At 57.7% G+C, this 16,791-nt stretch overlaps 1 protein-coding gene across 12 annotated transcripts in view; it reads right to left on the reverse strand.

Moving 5' to 3' along the window:
• The window catches only part of DOP1A (DOP1 leucine zipper like protein A), a 55,026-nt gene extending 38,235 nt beyond the window's left edge, over positions 1–16,791 (reverse strand). For 9 of the 12 annotated variants that reach the window (XM_061570771.1, XM_061570763.1, XM_061570796.1 and 6 more), the window contains exons 1-15: positions 16,543–16,791; positions 11,568–11,795; positions 10,935–11,116; positions 10,580–10,750; positions 9,510–9,699; positions 8,888–8,986; positions 8,161–8,260; positions 7,501–7,610; positions 7,084–7,204; positions 6,519–6,639; positions 5,510–5,629; positions 4,960–5,074; positions 3,571–3,603; positions 1,500–1,799; positions 154–946 (exon numbers count right to left, since the gene is read on the reverse strand). In XM_061570771.1, coding sequence (XP_061426755.1) covers positions 154–946; positions 1,500–1,799; positions 3,571–3,603; positions 4,960–5,074; positions 5,510–5,629; positions 6,519–6,639; positions 7,084–7,204; positions 7,501–7,610; positions 8,161–8,260; positions 8,888–8,986; positions 9,510–9,699; positions 10,580–10,750; positions 10,935–11,116; positions 11,568–11,726 — 2,614 coding nt within the window. In that variant the 5' untranslated portion in view covers positions 11,727–11,795; positions 16,543–16,791. The remainder of the gene's footprint in view (positions 1–153; positions 947–1,499; positions 1,800–3,570; positions 3,604–4,959; positions 5,075–5,509; positions 5,630–6,518; positions 6,640–7,083; positions 7,205–7,500; positions 7,611–8,160; positions 8,261–8,887; positions 8,987–9,509; positions 9,700–10,579; positions 10,751–10,934; positions 11,117–11,567; positions 11,796–16,542) is intronic. The other 3 variants (XM_061570788.1, XM_061570805.1, XM_061570754.1) reach the window with 1 other exon arrangement.

Consider the following 16,791-nt stretch of genomic DNA (forward strand, 5'->3'; position numbering starts at 1 on the left):
AGATGGATTTGGGAACAAAACCCTGGCCAGATCAGGAAGTGGCCTAATCCCAAAATCTATCATGAATCTGCGTCGCACCGCATCGTGAACGACGACGTCACCACCACCGCGCCAACGCCATCGCGCCGACGAGCGCCACGCCGACAGACAAACCTGTGCCGGCGGGCAGCGCTCGGTGCGGCGAGGCCGGGCTGCCCTCGGCCACGTACACGGGGAAGCTGGAGCACTCGAGCAGCAGCTGGCACGCCGCCGCCAGCGCCGCCAGGTGGCCCTCCGAGAAGCCGTCCGCGGCGGCGGCGGTGCCGTCGCTCCCCCCGTCGTCCTCCCCACGCGGCCCCCCGCCTCCCGCCTCCCCGTCCGCCGTCCGTCCGCTGCGCTTGCCCCACACCGCAAGGGCGCCGGCGCCGGTCAGCGCCCCTCCCAGCGAGATGTCGCGCACGAACTGCGCGGGGGCGCCGTCGCTGCGCAGCACGTAGCGACGCGAGAAGAGCGTCAGGAACTCCTGGAAGCGCTCGCAGCACCGCTGCATCGTCGTCTTGCGCTGCTGCTGGCGCCGCTCGCCCTCGTCGCCCTCGTCGTCATCGCTGTCCTTGTACACCTCCTCGCCCCCGTCGTCCACCTCCTCCTCTTCCGCCTCCTCCTCGTCTTCGTCCGGGTCGGCGTCCCCCGTCCCGGCCAGGGCGCCGTCGTGGCGGGCCGGGTCTCCGGGGCGCCGGCGTGCCGGCGGCGGAGACTCGGAGGACGATCGCGAGCGCTCCGAACCGGAGCCGGCGCCGTCGGAGCAGCCGCGCAATTCCTTCGGCGATTCCCGGGCGCCGCCCTCCTGCCGTTCCCGCGAGCCCGTGCCGGCGCCGGGATGCTCGCCCCTGCCGCCGCTGTACTGCACGAACTCCGTGAAGCTGCTCCCGCCGGGGGGCCCTCTCGCCGGGGCGGGCCCTGCGGCGGGCTGTGCGGGGCGGGGGGAGGGGCCGACAGGTACGCGTGTGACTGTGCGTGCGTTTGCGGGGAGCGGTGGTGCAATGGTCAGCGCAGTGTGCTACGAGCCCGAGGACCCGAGTTCGATTCCCGCTCACGACCAATAAAAGTGAATATTTTAACCGGTCCTGGGCCTCCCCTAGGTCGACTTGGCCTCAAATTATTACCTGGTGCGGTGTGTAAACATCGCCACTGGGGAGACAAATGCGGTCGGGCGTGGTGCTGGCCACCCACCATCTCGTGTGCCGTGCCGAGCTTCATATAAGCGCTTGCTAAAAGCACTTGCCCCAAAAGGCTATACGGGGGGGGGGGGTCTTTGTGGAAGAAGTTAGCAACAGAGCCACTTCTCAGATGCCTTAAAAGTCCACACAGCAGAGGGCAGCACATTCGCGCACGCGCTGCACTCGGCATTGCACAGCGAGTCCATGGGTCTCTGTGCGAGCCATCGGTGACCAGGCTGTGACCATCAACTCGCCGGACTTGTGAGCCCGCTTCCGGTTCAGCGACGCCACCGTGCCTCGTACCGCTGGGCCCGGGTCGCCGCCCACTCCCCCGGACGCCTCCCTCCCCTCCTCCGACGGCTCCTCCCGCTCGGCCGTCGCCGCGCCAACCGTCGCACGGTGATCTTCGCCGGGGCCGACCGGCATCGCGGCGGTCGCCACGGGGACCAGCGGCGGCTGCACGCGGCTCAGGATCTTGGAGCAGAGGCGCAGCGAGTCGGTGAGCTCGGTGAGAGAGAGCGACGCCAGGTGGCGCGTCAGGCAGCCGATGAGGCGGCGCAGCAGGCGCGGGAGGTGCTCCGTCTGGATCTCGATGTACGACTCCTGGGAAGGGGGACCGCAGACGCGCAGCGCGCGGCGCTTGTTAGCCTCACTAAGTCGGAGCCGCTGGCGCCGCCGCCGTTACCAGCGGTGGGCGCCGTCGTTCTCCGATGCCCGCGAGGAACGGCGCCGGAATGATGAGGGTGGTGATGGTGGTGACGGTGATGATTGCCTGGTCTCAATTTTCATTTCGAAAGGATTAGAATCATCGCAATGCACTTAGTGGTGCATTCGTGTGCTCAATTGTCATTGCAATAGGATTGGAATCAATGTAATGCACACAAGTGATTATTGATTGAGTTTAACTCTCATTTCAATAGGATTGGAACCAGAAACATTCACTTGGTGATGCATTCAGTCTCGATTCTCATTTCAATAGGATTGGAATCAGCAGATTGCATTTAAGCGATCATTTATTGGGGTTCAATTCTCATTTCAAAATAATTATAATTGGCATCATGTACTTCGTGATGCATTTATGGGCTCAAGTGCCATTACAGGGACTGACAAATGCTCAACCCTGCCACGTGTGAGGTGAACTACACGCGTGCGACGTGAACCAACGTGCGTTCCGGCGGGCGGTCCCCTCTCCTCTACAAGACCCTACGGAGGGGGAGGGCCAAGCTCTCCGTGGCCCAGCTGAGATTCGAGTGAGGGTGAGGCGACAGCGTTCAGCCGGAGCACGAGACGGCGGCGGCCTTCTGTCCGCTTGCTCGACCCGTTCCCAAATATGGATCGATGTGTGTGTGTGTTGAACTTCTTTCGTACCGTACATAGCCGACCATGCTAATCGCAGGTGCTGCTGATGCTGCGGCTACTGCTGCTGCTGCTGCTGATAATGAAGATGATCATTTTGGCCGCACAGCTGATGTTGGTAATGACAATACGGATGATAAGGATTTTGACGATGAACGATGACTATAACGATGATGGTGACAACCATAATGCCGCCGGTGATGAAGACGAGCCGTCGTTAATCTTCCTCCTCGCACCTCGGAGCCCAGCGTCCATGCGGGCGGCGCCGTCATCGTCGCGACAGCCGCCAGTCAGAAATCCATCCTCCAGCCGTGACCCCAGGGTTAGTAACCACGGTGACCCCCGAGTAACCGTAATGACCCCCAAGTAACCGAAACGGCTCCACGCTCCCCAGCCGCCACGAAGAGACGTGGAGACACGGCAGACGCTCCCACAACACCGACACGATCGTCCCGCGAATCGCTCGCTCAGCTCGGCGCTCAATTTATTTCGTTTGACAGCAACATTGTCGACCCACTGCTGGATCCACCCGCCCTTCCTTTCCGTCGTAACGACGCGTCACCTGTTCAGCCTGTGACTGCGATACGTTCCTGATGTTCACACCATCGCCCCCTTGCCTCAGAGTTCGTCCGATACCCATCGCTCGGAGCCTATCCTAACCGCAGAATGACGATGATCGTCCCGATCCACTGCTGGATGAGTGCCGTGTCGGTGTTGTGCGAGCGTCTGCCCCCAGGTTAACAACGCCCGTCCCACACGCGTCCGCCGCGGCGCCCCTCATTGGACACAAATCAACGACACGGAAGGATCGGTCAGCGATTAGTAGCGGGCAACGAGAATATTTTAGAGACCACGCGCGAGGATTGCAGAAAGAGGATCACGGAGAAACAATTTCTGTGTTGGCAATCACCAGCTGATTGCGGATTGGAGGCGTCCCAGTGGAAAGCTGCATGCAGAGATGGCGAGCGAGCACACGCACGCACACGCGCCCGCACGCGCACACGCACGCACGGCCTACCTGACACAGCGCGGCCATCAGACTCGGTGTCGGCTGGAACACGGCCAAACACACGTGCGCAAAGCATCGGTCACTACCGCTGCGCGGGCCGGGCCACAACCCCGCGGCAGCCACCACGGCACGCAAGCGCGCACGCACACGCACGCACTCGCGCGTAAGCGCATGCACACACGCACACGCAGGAACACACACGCACCTGCACACACGCAAACACTCGCGCGTGAACGGACGTTCGCACGAAGAACACGCGCACGCTCGCGTGCGGAAACGTGCACACGCGGGTTACGCATGAACACACTCATACACGCGTGGACACGTGCACATATATACCAGCACACACGCACGTGAGCGCATACACACTTGCACGCGCGCACACTGGGCACACGTACTCACGCGTACATGGTAACACGCGCACCCGCGCTTGCGCACACACAGACGTGCGCGTGTAGATACCCCGGCAAGGGCGCACGTGCATAGGCTGGCATTGCATCGGTGGACGCACGCACTCAAGCATGAACGCACAATAGTAGATGCGCAGACACACACACGCAAGCACGCCCTCTCACACTCGCACACATCCATACACAATCACACAAAGGCAAAGATAGGGGAGGCCCAGGACCAGTTCAGATAATTGTCACTGGTATTGGTGGCCATGAGCGGGAATTGAACTCGTGTTACCGAGTTTGTAGCGCAGCGCGCTAACCGCCACGCCTACTGCAGCCATCACGCACAAAAGCACATACACACAAGCAGGTACACACTCACACGCATGCATCTGCGCACACACACATGGACAAGCACGCTCACGCACGCTCGCACACGCAGAAACGCACACACACTCGCACACACACATGCTCGTACACACGCGCTCGACAACACACACACACGCGCTTGCTCGCACACACGTGCTCGACAACACACACACACACACGCTCGCACCTTTTCGTCCCTGCCACCCACCGAGGCGGTCACGGCCATGAGCTGCTGCTGCCGCTACTGCTCTGCCAGGAATGAAGCGCCGCGCTACACACGCACACATCACCTGCCCGTGCCTTCGTGCGTGCGCGCGCGCGTGCGTGTATGTATGTATACGCGCGCGCGTATACGTACGCACGCGCGCGTGTCTTCTGTTTTGTGCGTGTGTGCATGCATGCATGTGTGCGCGTGCGTCTGTGTTCATCTGGCTGCAAGGGGTGGCGAGTACTTGTGAGTACCCGTGACTGCGAGTGACCATGAGTGTTGGCGAGTGCTGGCGAGTGTTAGTTTAACACGCAGGCTTGTGAGTGTTGTTGGCGAGTGACTGCGTGTGGCCGCCCGGGGTCGTGCGCGCGTGCGCACGTGCGTGCGTGAGCACACGCGTGTGCGTGCAAGGAGCGGCGACCCCACCAGAGAGACGACGTCGAGCAGGAAGTCGGCCAGGACGCACAGCTCGCACACGGTCAACTCCTGCTCGCTCATGCCGCTCGGCCTCCGCGCCCTCCTCACCCCGCGCCGGGACCGCCTGCCATCGCCGCGGCAACAAGCGGGCACAGGGGCGCACGGTGGTAGGGGTGAGTGGCAGTGACGACGACGACGACGATCAGCGACAAAGTGACGGCTGCGCAAAACCCGCAGCACGAGCGCGACGGAGAAGAGCAGTGCGATCGCACGCGTTCGTATGTATCCACATACATATTTACACACGTGCTCTCGTGAAGAACTGGGGATGGCGACCGTCACACGCTCACAATCTCACTCGCCTCCACTCGCACACACACACGCACACCGCCACTCTCACGACCTCGCTCACCACCACCGCTCTCACGCCCTCGCCCAGTCTCGCTCGCTCGCAACCTCACAGTCTCGCTCGCTCGCAACCTCACAGTCTCGCTCGCTCGCAACCTCACAGTCTCGCTCGCTCGCAACCTCACAGTCTCGCCCGCGCTCTGGCCGGCACCTGCAGCAGCTCTGGAAGAGGCGCGCCAGGTAGTCCCACAGATAGTAGGGCTCGAACGAGTTGAAGAGGAGGTTGGCCGTCTTCACCACCTCGGCCGTCTGCTTGTTCTCCCTCATCTTGCTGCGTGCAAAGAGCCGACGCGCGCAGGTAACGCACACGCTCGCCACGGCAGCCCGGTGACAAGAGCCTCCAGCTCCGCCCTCCTCCTCTACGCGTCAGCGGCACGCACCCGTTACGACCGCCACCGTTAAGCTCCTGGCGGCGTTGCTGCCACTCGTGGACGCTCGCGGTGCGCTAATCCCCTAGGTAAACGCGCCCGGTCGCCACCTGTGCCGGCCCGCACCGCCCCGCGCCGCGCAAGAGTCCACGCTGTCGCTTTCACTGCCCGTCCCCTCTGCGGGTCGGTGCACGTGCGGAACGACACGGACGGTGGCACGCATCCACGCGTGGTCGCGCGTCAACGAGCGCGGCTCCGCGCATCGCCGGCGTGTGATGGTAAATCTGTCGCCGCATGTCGGCGAGTGCCGTCGGTGGGTGTTATTGGCGAGTGTCATCAGCGAGTGTCTTCGATGAGTGTTGTCAGTGAGTGCCGGTGAATCTCCATAGGTTCATAATGTAAGACATGAATCTAGATTTGAAGTTTTCGTGACTGCAGGGATCCATACTCTTTGGTTCTTTCGGTAAAGTCACGTAGGTATAAAATAAAATAAATTACCACAGCAAAAAACAATTGTTTCTTGCTGTGATTTAATTTATTTTATTTTATACCTACGTGATTTTACCGAAAGAACCAAAGAGTAAGACATGAATGTTGGTGACTGCGCGTTGACAGCGAGTTGCTGTTACGAGTGACTGACGGTTTCGTACACTGTTGCTCCGTTTCAGAGTTGTTGATGAATCTCTGGCGAGTGACACGCAGCTGCCTTGAGACGCTAAATTGCCGTTGAGCTACCGTCGCTAATTTGCGGTACATTGTGGGTAGTCGTGAGGCCGCCACGCGGGCCAGCACCTGCTGAGCTGGCTACGGTCCTTGCTGAAGAGCGGCTGGATCCCGGTGCCCAGTTCCATCTCGCACTGCCCGTGGAGCGCACGGAACACCTCCACCAGCACCTCCTCCAGGATCGCCGGGCCTGTCCACGCAGCACCACCGCACCGCCACCACCATCACCACCGTCACCACCATCACCTCCGCCGCCACCATCACCACCGCCACCACCACCATCACCGCCACCACTGTCACCACTGCCACCGCCCCCACCACCACCGCCCCCACCACCACCGCCATCACCACCGCCGCCACCACCACCATCGCCACTGCCACCACCACCGCCACCGCCACTATCGCCACCCATCATTGTCACCACCACTTGCCGTAACCACCAACAACACAAACTAGTGACACCACAACCACCACCACAATCGCCACCGTTCCTGGAGAAGCTCGCAGCACGCGGGGAGGAACGTGGGACAAATCGTGCTGAGCAATGCGCTGGGTACGACCCCGGATGGCGTCGGAGAACCGCGTCGCGTGCACGCGCGAAACACCCGGGCCACGGGAACGCGCCCGACCTCACCGATCTCAGGTTTGTCCAGCAGACTCAGGAGGATGCGGAACGGCCTCAGGTCCGGGGAGACGGAGCCGCCCTCCTCCCCGCAGCCGCCCCCGCCGCGGCCCTTTAGGATCCCGACCATGGCCTGCGAGCGCACGCACGCACGCACGCGCACACACGCGCACACACGCATGGGCGTAAATACAGACGCACACACATCAACACAATCATACACAACAGCATGGATCACCCACTTTACGGGTTAACCGCGCTCCATTCGTGCCGCCTGTGAAACGTGCGCACACCGATTCTACTATTCGCCGCAGACGTCATCAGCAAAGGTTGCAAAATAGTGAGATTAACAACTGATAAACCTGGTGTACATGAGCGTAAGCACGTACACACACACGCACGCACACGCACGCACGTACACGCATGTACCTGCACAAGCAGCTCGCGGGAGTAGGTGCTGAAGTAGCGTGCCCCGTGTTCCTCACGGGACTCGTCGCGCGCCATGCGGGGCCCCAACGCAGTGCCATTATTGTCGAACCCTGCAGTCAATCACGCGCGCACACACACACACGCGGTCATGCACACACACACACACGGTCACGCGCACACACACGCGGTCACGCACACACACACACGGTCACGTGCACACACACGCGGCCGCGACACAGACAAACACGCTATTTAGTTTTCATTGAAATTATCTCTAATCAATGTGAACGATTTCCTGCAAAAGTGCGCGATCTCAGTATGGACGTCTAATCGGGAAGGAGGGGAGGGGCATGCGTATGCACGATTGTTATTTCTGTTATTGGAAATGAATACTGCTCCTGTCTGGGTGTGTGGCTCAATGAGTCACACTGTGGCTCAATGAGTCAAACTGTGGTGAGTGAAGCTAACCAGTGATTGTGACCGACAGCTGTCTTCTCACTGATAGGTAACAGTCACGGACGGTAATGCTGTCACACCATGTGCCAATGTGCGTGTGTGTGCCGTGCCGGCCTTCATAGGTGCTCGCTAACATCACTTGCCCCAAAAGTCTGTTAAGGCTACACGGGGGATCTTTGTCTGTGTGTGTGTGTGTGAGCGGACCCAGGAGCCAGGCATAGAGGCGGCGGTTGAGAGACATGTCACGCCGCAGCACAACGTGCAGCACAGCCGACAGCAGGCGCACCGTGTCCAGCTTGGTGACCTGCGTCGCACGCGCAGCGCGGCACCGTGCCAGACCACGCGCGCCACACCACACACCGCACCACATCAATGCATCGCACCACATCGCACCACAACACACAGTACGGCACCACGGCAATGACTGATGGTCGCTGCCCGGTCACCGATGACTGCACAAAAAAAAACCCTCCGCACTTAAAATCCCAGCTCTGAGAATTAAACACACCAATTTGACTGCCAGGCCACGAACGTTTCTCTCAGTGACGGGGCGCGTGGCAAAAGTGCGGCCCTCTATGCCGAGCAAACCAGCGTTCGCATGAAGAAGGGATCCATAACACCAAGGGTCGTGCACTGCTTTACGAGATTTCCGTATGGACTCTCCATCTCGTGACGACGCGACGCCGAGGGCGCGATCGCGGTAACGTCGCCGAGTGGTCAGATTCCATCGACCGTCCGTCGCGCTGTGCAAAGCCCCTGGCCAGGATCGGAGCCACGGTGCTGGGCATCGACCCCGTGGAGGAGAACGCGGGCTCAGGTCCGCAGTTAGCGTCGCTTGACGTCGTCGCCCTCGCGATGAGGGTCGCCGCGACGACGTGCGGGATTTTGTTTGAAGGGACACCGCGCGCAGGTGGGATGAGAGGATACGAACCTGGCTGTGGTGGAAGGGGAAGCAGAAGAGCAGGAGGTCCAGGGTGCTCCTCTGCACCAGCACGCTAGAGTCCTGCACGCACGCGCACACCGCCTCCACCTGCACGCACGCACGCACAAACACATACAGAGATCCCCCGGATAGCCTTTAACAGACCAGTGGGGCAAGTGCTGCGAGCGATCACCTACGAAGGCCGGCACGGCACACGACGGGGTGGGTAAGCCAGCACCACGCCTGGCCACAATTGTCTCCCCAGTGCTGATGTTCTATACATATCGCACCGACTACTCATTTAAGGCTGAGTCGACCCAGGGGAGGCCCGGGACCACTTAAGATAATCGTCACAGGTGTTTGTCTTGAGCAGGAATCAAACTCGAGTCGGCAGGCTCATAGAACAGTGTACTAACCACGACACCACTGCTCCCCACGCACACACGGACGCACGCACACGCACACAGTGTTCTCCCCAGATCTCTGTCATTGAGCTTGCCACATGCGGCATTCTAGGCCTGTAATGAACAGTACCACCCCCAAGTCCACCACGGCCCCCACCCCCCGAACACACCGCCCTCCCACAACCGACGTGCCGCCACCCCCCCCCCCGCCCCCCACCCCCACTAACCATGAGATCGACGTCGGTGCCAATGACATGGAGCTGGTCCTCCATGGAGAGCTTGCGGTTGAGGTGGGTGAGCGTGTAGGTGACGGCGGGCAGCCGCACCGCGGGGCTGGTGAGCACGCTGCCCCAGAGCGCGCTGAAGAACACGCACGGCTCCACCGCCAGCGACGTCTTCTCCAGCAGGCAGTTACTCCTGCACGCAGGCGCCGACAGGCTCGGTTAAGGCCCGCCCGGCACAGGCCCGAGGCATCGCCGGTGAAGCTGGGAGCCTTGCCGGAAATGCGGGGATGCATGCCCGTGGCAGCCACCGTCCCGGTTGACTCGACTGTTGCAGCTCCCTCTCCTCTACGGCCTTCACCAATCCCTCACCTCCAACCTCCACGCAATCTGCAACGCGGGCGCCAGACTCCCCCCGCCAGTAAACGAGACCACGTCACCCCCTAGACCGGACCTCTCCACCGCCTCCCAATCCGATCCCGCATCAACTTCAGGGCCGGACTCACACAGTCTTCAGGATCTTGCATGGACTCATCCCTTCCTAAATCTCCCGTCTCATCTCAGTCTACTCCCCTCCACGCACTCTCTGCTTCGGCAACCAAGGCTTTCTGATGAATCCCACAATCGACTTTCACTCAGTGGGAGGTTACTCAATCTGCTGTGCTGCCCGCAAAGTCTGGAACTCCCATCCTTCCAGCCTCCTGTGTTGTCAGCTCCCACACCGAGGTGCTGTATAAACCCACATGGTGTGTTTGTGCTATCATTGTGGTATGGTTGTGATGTGGCTGCTGTGCGATTGTGGCATCTTTGTGGTACGGTTGTGATACAGTTGCAGTTCGGCTGTGGTACGGTTGTGGTACGACTGTGGTGCAATGGTGGTGTGGCTGTGGTATGGCTGTAGTGTGGTTGTGGTGCAGCGGTGGTACGGTTTTGTTACAGCTTTGGTACCACAGCCTTAAACCATCTAGGTCACCCTTGCCAAAGATGACATGTTGGTTCATTGCTTCATTTCCTGACAAATTAAAGGACAGAACCACGACAAAATAACCACAACAACCACAACAACTGCATCGCACCGGTCATAGTACTCGGAGCCCTCCTCCAGCCCGGGCAGGATGGCGGTGACGAGGCCCTGCAGGCCGGGCTTCAGCGTCTTGCCGAGGGGCACATAGTAAGTCTCGTAGAGCTGCAGCAGCGCCGGCCTCACCGACATCGCCGCATTTGCCAGCAGCGGAAAGAGGCCCGCACTGGGAGGACAGGGGGTGAAGAGAGAAAGAGTTCGTGCGATTTACGGAGATCGGTGGCACGGCTGACACGAGTTCTATTCCCACTCACATCGAACATCTGTGACTCGGCCCGGGCCTCCCCTAGGTTGACACAACCTGGCACTGTGCGTGCGCGAGTGCGTGCGTGCGTGACGCGGCGCGCCACCTGTAGAGGAAGAGGTCGCGCGCCAGGCGCTTGCTGCCGATGATGCGGAAGATAATCTCGTACGTCTCCAGCGCCTTGAGGTGCACGCCGCTGGGCAGCGCCGGGTGCAGGCACTGCGCCAGCCGCTTGCCGATGGTCAGCTTCCGCGGCAGAACCGGGTACTTGCTGCTGCCCTGCAGCACCTGCCGCGGGGTCACACGGACATCATTCTCGGCGAAGCCATAAATGTTGTCCCCGGGGGTCAGAATGACGACGTATTGTTTCAATACCGCCGGAGGTGGGCATTCTATTATGGTAATATGACTTCCCTCTCGTGAACAAAATTACCCCCCTTAGGTCAGACTCGGGCTTTATTATTTCAGCTGGCGAGGCCCCATTGACCAGGAGGCACAGAGCAATTCACCACCCACACCGGTTTCAACTTTAAGAGTCTCATCAGCAGAGTCGGGCCACGTTAAACAAATGCTGTTTTCATTTTATCCGGGTCGCCAATACTACCCCCCCCACTATTACCCAGGAAAATCGAAACTTCACCGTATTACAGATTGGCCAACCCAGCAGCCGCCCCCAGCTGGGAGACAATGGTGCAGGCCGCCCCTCCCACTCTCCCCCACCCCCCCTCCGTCACGCCACCTTGTTGAGCTTTCCCAGCGCGGAGATGAGATCGGCCCACTCGCTGCTGTACTCGAAGCTCTTGAGCGCCTTGTCAAGGGTGGCTGCGTAGCTGCGGTACTTAGGGTCGTTGAGCAGCTCCATCTCCTCCGCGTTCATCCTGACGGCGCCCGTCGGCATGCGGGCCCGGCGATCGGCGCAACTCTTACCGAATCCTCGCGCACCGCACTAACGCCGCGCGCTCGTCGCCTGCAGGTCAAAGGGGTCAAGGGGTCATCGTGGAAATTTCGTCGATTGAAAATAAACGCTCGAAACTTTTTCTGCAATATTATCTCCCTTTGCGCGATCGGTGTCACGTCGCGAAATGAGGGAGCCATGGGGAACTCAAAATGTCCTCTGCTGCCCACAACGTAGCACAACCCCGCAGTATATAACAACCTAGATTTGAATTTTCGTGACTGCAGGGATCCATACTCTTTGGTTATTTCGGTAAAGTCACGTAGGTATAAAATAAAATAAATAAATCACGACGTTCCGATTGCAACACAAGCAATCATCAGGTGGAAAAACCATAGCAAGAACAACATTTTCTCTCTTCCACTTCAGCAAAAAAAATGTTCTTGCTGTGGTTTTCCCACCTGATGATAATTGCTTGTGTTGCAATCGAAACGTCGTGATTTAATTTATTTTATTTTATACCTACGTGACTTTATCCAAAGAACCAAAGAGTATAACAACCTGTCGTGCATGGTGATCACCCACCCAAGCACTAGCCAGGCTCCACCCGGTGATCACATGGACGATTGGAATATCGTGCATACGGCCACATCTTCCTAAATCCCTTCTAGCGGCAGTGCTCTGACGGTTGAGAAACGCACAAATAAACATAAAAATATGGAGACGACACACAGGTTATCGCAGACAATATAACATAAACAATAATAACTGGTGCGTTAAACCAGGGATGGGGAACCTTTTTTCTGTCAAGGGCCATTTGGATATCTACAACATCATTCGCGGGCCACACAAAATGATCAACTTAAAAATTAGCCTGCTATATTTGGACAAACATTTAATTAACTCACCCCTAATGTGATGGCTGGAACTGCTTCTCTTTGATGAGGCATATGATGTTAGCTGGTATTGATGATGTTGCTACTCGCAACTGCTTTTCAGGTTTGCTCCAAGATTTATTTAATTTAGAGTCCCACCTGCGGTTGCCTTGGCAGGGCCACACCAAATTATTTTGCGGGCCTTACACGGCCCGCGGGCTGGACGTTCCCCACCCCTGCGTTAAACACTTGTGCATGTGACAATTTAATACATTTGGCCATGTCGGGTGGTTAGAGGAATTACGACCCAAAATTTGGCCAGATCCTTAAGCGGCCAAACCCGAATAATCAATCATTAGTTAAAACAAAGCGTCGCGTTTGCAAGCCTCACCGACTCAAACCGTCGTGCCCAGGTGCTGGCAGGCGCGGAGGTCATCAGCCGTCACGACCCGGCACGGCACGGATCGACAAACACCGAAACGCACGCCCCACACGCGGACTCCGGACCCTCGCGAGGACCAACACAAAGATTCGTCTCACACCGACCGCCCACCTCCAGCCAAACACAGCCTGACCACGGTCTGAGTCAGGCCTGGAGCCAATTACAGCTGTGATCCTGTCACCCGTAATGCACTGCAATCACAGTGTGTTTTGTCACTGCCGTAAAACTAATTATAGCCTTCTGCAGTAAGAATGGCACAAACAGCAAATGTAAAAGATAAAGGCGAAGGCCTGCTTATGCTACTGCTGAAGGAAGTGCCTCCACTAGAGGGAGCTCTAGAAACCCCTTCTAGAAGGTAATTGGCCTACTGTTCCCTGATAGTCAGACAACTCTACTAGATTAGAATATTACTTTTACAAATGAGCCCCAGTATGGTCCGTAAAGGACTGCGAGTTGGCCAGTCGATGGCAGTACAGCAATTTATTCTTGAATACATCCGTGTGGAGCTTTGAGTGTTACCCCCCTCATAAAGCTAAACCCTCATTACGAATTGAATTCATGGCCAAACATCCCAATGTAGTGGGACCCTTCTGGAAAAAAAAGATCCTTGAGACTCAGTGAGTCTCCCCTGGGTCAGTAAAACCCATTATTATTATTACAATCCGGGCCACCGTCAAAATTAGTGGGAGCGATATCCGAAACGGTCCTCGACAAACCCTTTCTTCAACACGCACTGACCAGTGATGGTGAGGTATGGTCAAGAGCCCCCCATGACTAACATGACCTCGTGAGGCCTCTATAATTAAGAGGTGCTATTCTAACCGGAACACTGAAACCGACACCAATCTCCTGGCATCCTGTCCTGGCGAACATCCTGGCACCAAACAGTGTCCGCAGAGACGTGAAAACTGCCAATGACAATCTTCCCCCATCAACCAAGACCTCGACAATGTCCCTCGCTGACAACTCAAGTCTCGATCCCCCTTCTGGGATCGTGCTCTCACCATCCTAGAATTTCACCCAGATCCGGAAGAGCATTGACGAACTGAGTGGACCAACGCGTCAGTCCAGAATAAACACCTCACTGGAGACCCAAACATTGCACCTCCTGGTTTTGACATTCCTCCGTGAAGACACAGGCGTAAGCATCAATCCCATCAGAACATCCGACAGGCCAATGCACACATCTCGCGCATGTGTGTAAAATCAAAGACAAGCCACAGTGTGATTGTGGCCATGAAATCCAAACCATTGGCCATGTGGCAAACCACTGAACCAGAAAGAGAGGAAGACCGAAACAGAGAATGGCTTGACAACATCAGAGATCGGTGCCAGAAAGACGTGGCCACGACTTGAGCATATTGGCACAAGGCAGAGGAAAGTGGAAACAAATAACGAAATGCGCAGTGGATACCTACGAGCTATTTGCCTATGGATCGCGATGATGATGATGAAACTACTGTAGTATGGCACTCATTCAACGGAGGAATAGCAAAACATCACCGCCTCTCTCCTGAATCCCTCTCGTGGCTAGTAGATCTCAGACATTGGTATTTAGCTCCTGAACGTATTACCAACATACGCAAGAATAGTATAAACGTATTAAGATCAGGTAGTCAATGTGCCAATACCAGAGTTTCACTTTTCAGTACCATGTCTGTAAATAAGCAAAGGACATACCTAAAGCGTCCCATGACCTTTTAAAATGAATCACATGATTGACTTGTTGTGCCACATGAACACGTAAGTACTGATAACATTTATCCGCCCTAAGTGGCATTGGTTTCTGTTTTGCCCCTGGGACTCGGGCAAGTTTTCCCCGAATGCAATCCTCGCAAAACCGCCACGGTATTCACCGAACCCACGTTCATCTGTCGCTTTTGTTCAAGCGCCACTGCGTCGTTACGTGCACCGCACGAGCCTGATGATTGGCAAACAAGTGACACAGAGATCGCCGGATCGAATGAAGACGGAGCTCTTTGTGTGTGTACGTGTGCCCCACGTGATGATGCGAGAGATCTTGTGTGCGTGCACATAACAATGAACTCGACACATTCGTCAATAACAGTGTGTGGTCTTAAACAGGATAATGACAGGCGACGCTTCATAGCCCATTGATGCTCTGTGCTGTGCATGAGGGCCATGCTATTGGTGCTGTGCACCACTGTGGGTGCGTGTGGAGGTATGATCCATGTGACGTTGGCGAGAAGCTGATTCAAATTAACATGTCGTGTGTGTGTGTGTCTCATGCGACAAGAACGCACCGATTGAAATCTCACAACTGCAGGGTGTGTGTATGGGCACTCTGGCCTGCGCTTAGCTGTTCCCATACAGTATTGTAAATATTGTAAATATGATTGACCTTTTACAGGGGCTTGGTGTGTGCGGTGGCTGCTTAATACTGGGAGCCGTCACTCAGAAATGTGATTCAGCAGCTCCACGAGGAATGCCTTGACTGCCCGGCCCTAACCAACACTGTACCTCCCTGTCTAATGGCTTCACTCCCTCCCTGTCTCTCTCCTTTCCATGCCTGCTTGCCTCCGTCTCCCTGTTTGTTTATCTTTGTCTCCCTCTGTCTCCATCGCACTCTCTTTCCCTTGCTTCCCTGCCCTGTTCTACCCCTGCCCTCACGCCTCCCTACCCCGCTGCCCACCTCCCTGTTGTTCCTGCCTCTCTTCCCACCTCTCTGCCCTCCTGTGTCCCTGTCCTGCTGCCCACCTACGTGTGCACTACGGGGCCCAACAGGGCAGCCTTCTGTCCCCCTGTGTTGCTGCCCCCCCCCCCCCCTGCCTCGCCATCTCGCTGCCCTTATCCCTGCCCTCCTGCTGGCTGTGGGCGCGATGATGCATCGTCAAGTCTTCTTCCACCTGTCTCCCCAACCCCCTACTCCCCTCTGCTGCCCTTCTACTGATGTCCTTCTACCTTGCTGCCCACACCTAATATGCAAGATAGACCCCCGTCAAGCCCTCCTTCACCTGTCACCCTGCCCTTCTGCCTTCCTACCCTCCTCCCTGCTGCCCTCCACACCGCTGCCCTTGTATGAGCCCCCGTCAGGCCCTACTTCTCTACCTGCACCCCTACCCTCCTCTGTCTCCTTCCTCCCTGCCCTGCTGCCTCCCTGCCCTTGTCATCTATTGCACTCTGCTGCCCCTCAACACACGAATGACGGCGTGAGGGCCTCCACCTGCCTCCCTTACCTTGCGTCTCCTACCCTTCTGCCGCCCCCTACCCTACCGTTGCGTCTATCTGCTGCCCTTCTGTCTTCTCGGCTGCCCTCTCAATCCTCTCTGCCACCCTCCGACCATCCTCTCCGCCGTCATATAGTATCGCTTGCCCTTCTCCCCGCTGCCCTATCTACTCCCCGTCTCGTGTCTCGCTGCCCTCCCTGTCGCCTCGCTGCCCTCTCCCGGACCCTCCCTGCTCTGCTGCCCCCCACCCACCACCGTGTTACACGGCGGCCCCGACAGGGCCTCCACCTGCCCCCCTCTCTCTCCTGGTTCACCTGCCGCCCGCAGCGAGGGCTCCCCGGCAGCCATAGACGCCCCGGCAGGGTCCCCGCGTCTCCTGGCAGCGACGACGCGAGGGAAATTAAAATAAAAACAACGATGACTGTGGGAGGTGGTGGTGGTGGTTGATGGTTGTTGTGGTGGTGATGATGATGATGGGGAATAGGGGAGACAAAGGCGGCCGGGTGTGTGTGTGTGTGAGAGTGAGAGGGGTAATATGGAGTTGATGTGAGATCCGTTCCGGT

This window comes from Lethenteron reissneri, chromosome 6 (assembly GCF_015708825.2).
Source record: "Lethenteron reissneri isolate LAM-NWPU_2019-01 chromosome 6, ASM1570882v1, whole genome shotgun sequence".
Classification (NCBI taxonomy): domain Eukaryota; kingdom Metazoa; phylum Chordata; class Hyperoartia; order Petromyzontiformes; family Petromyzontidae; genus Lethenteron; species Lethenteron reissneri.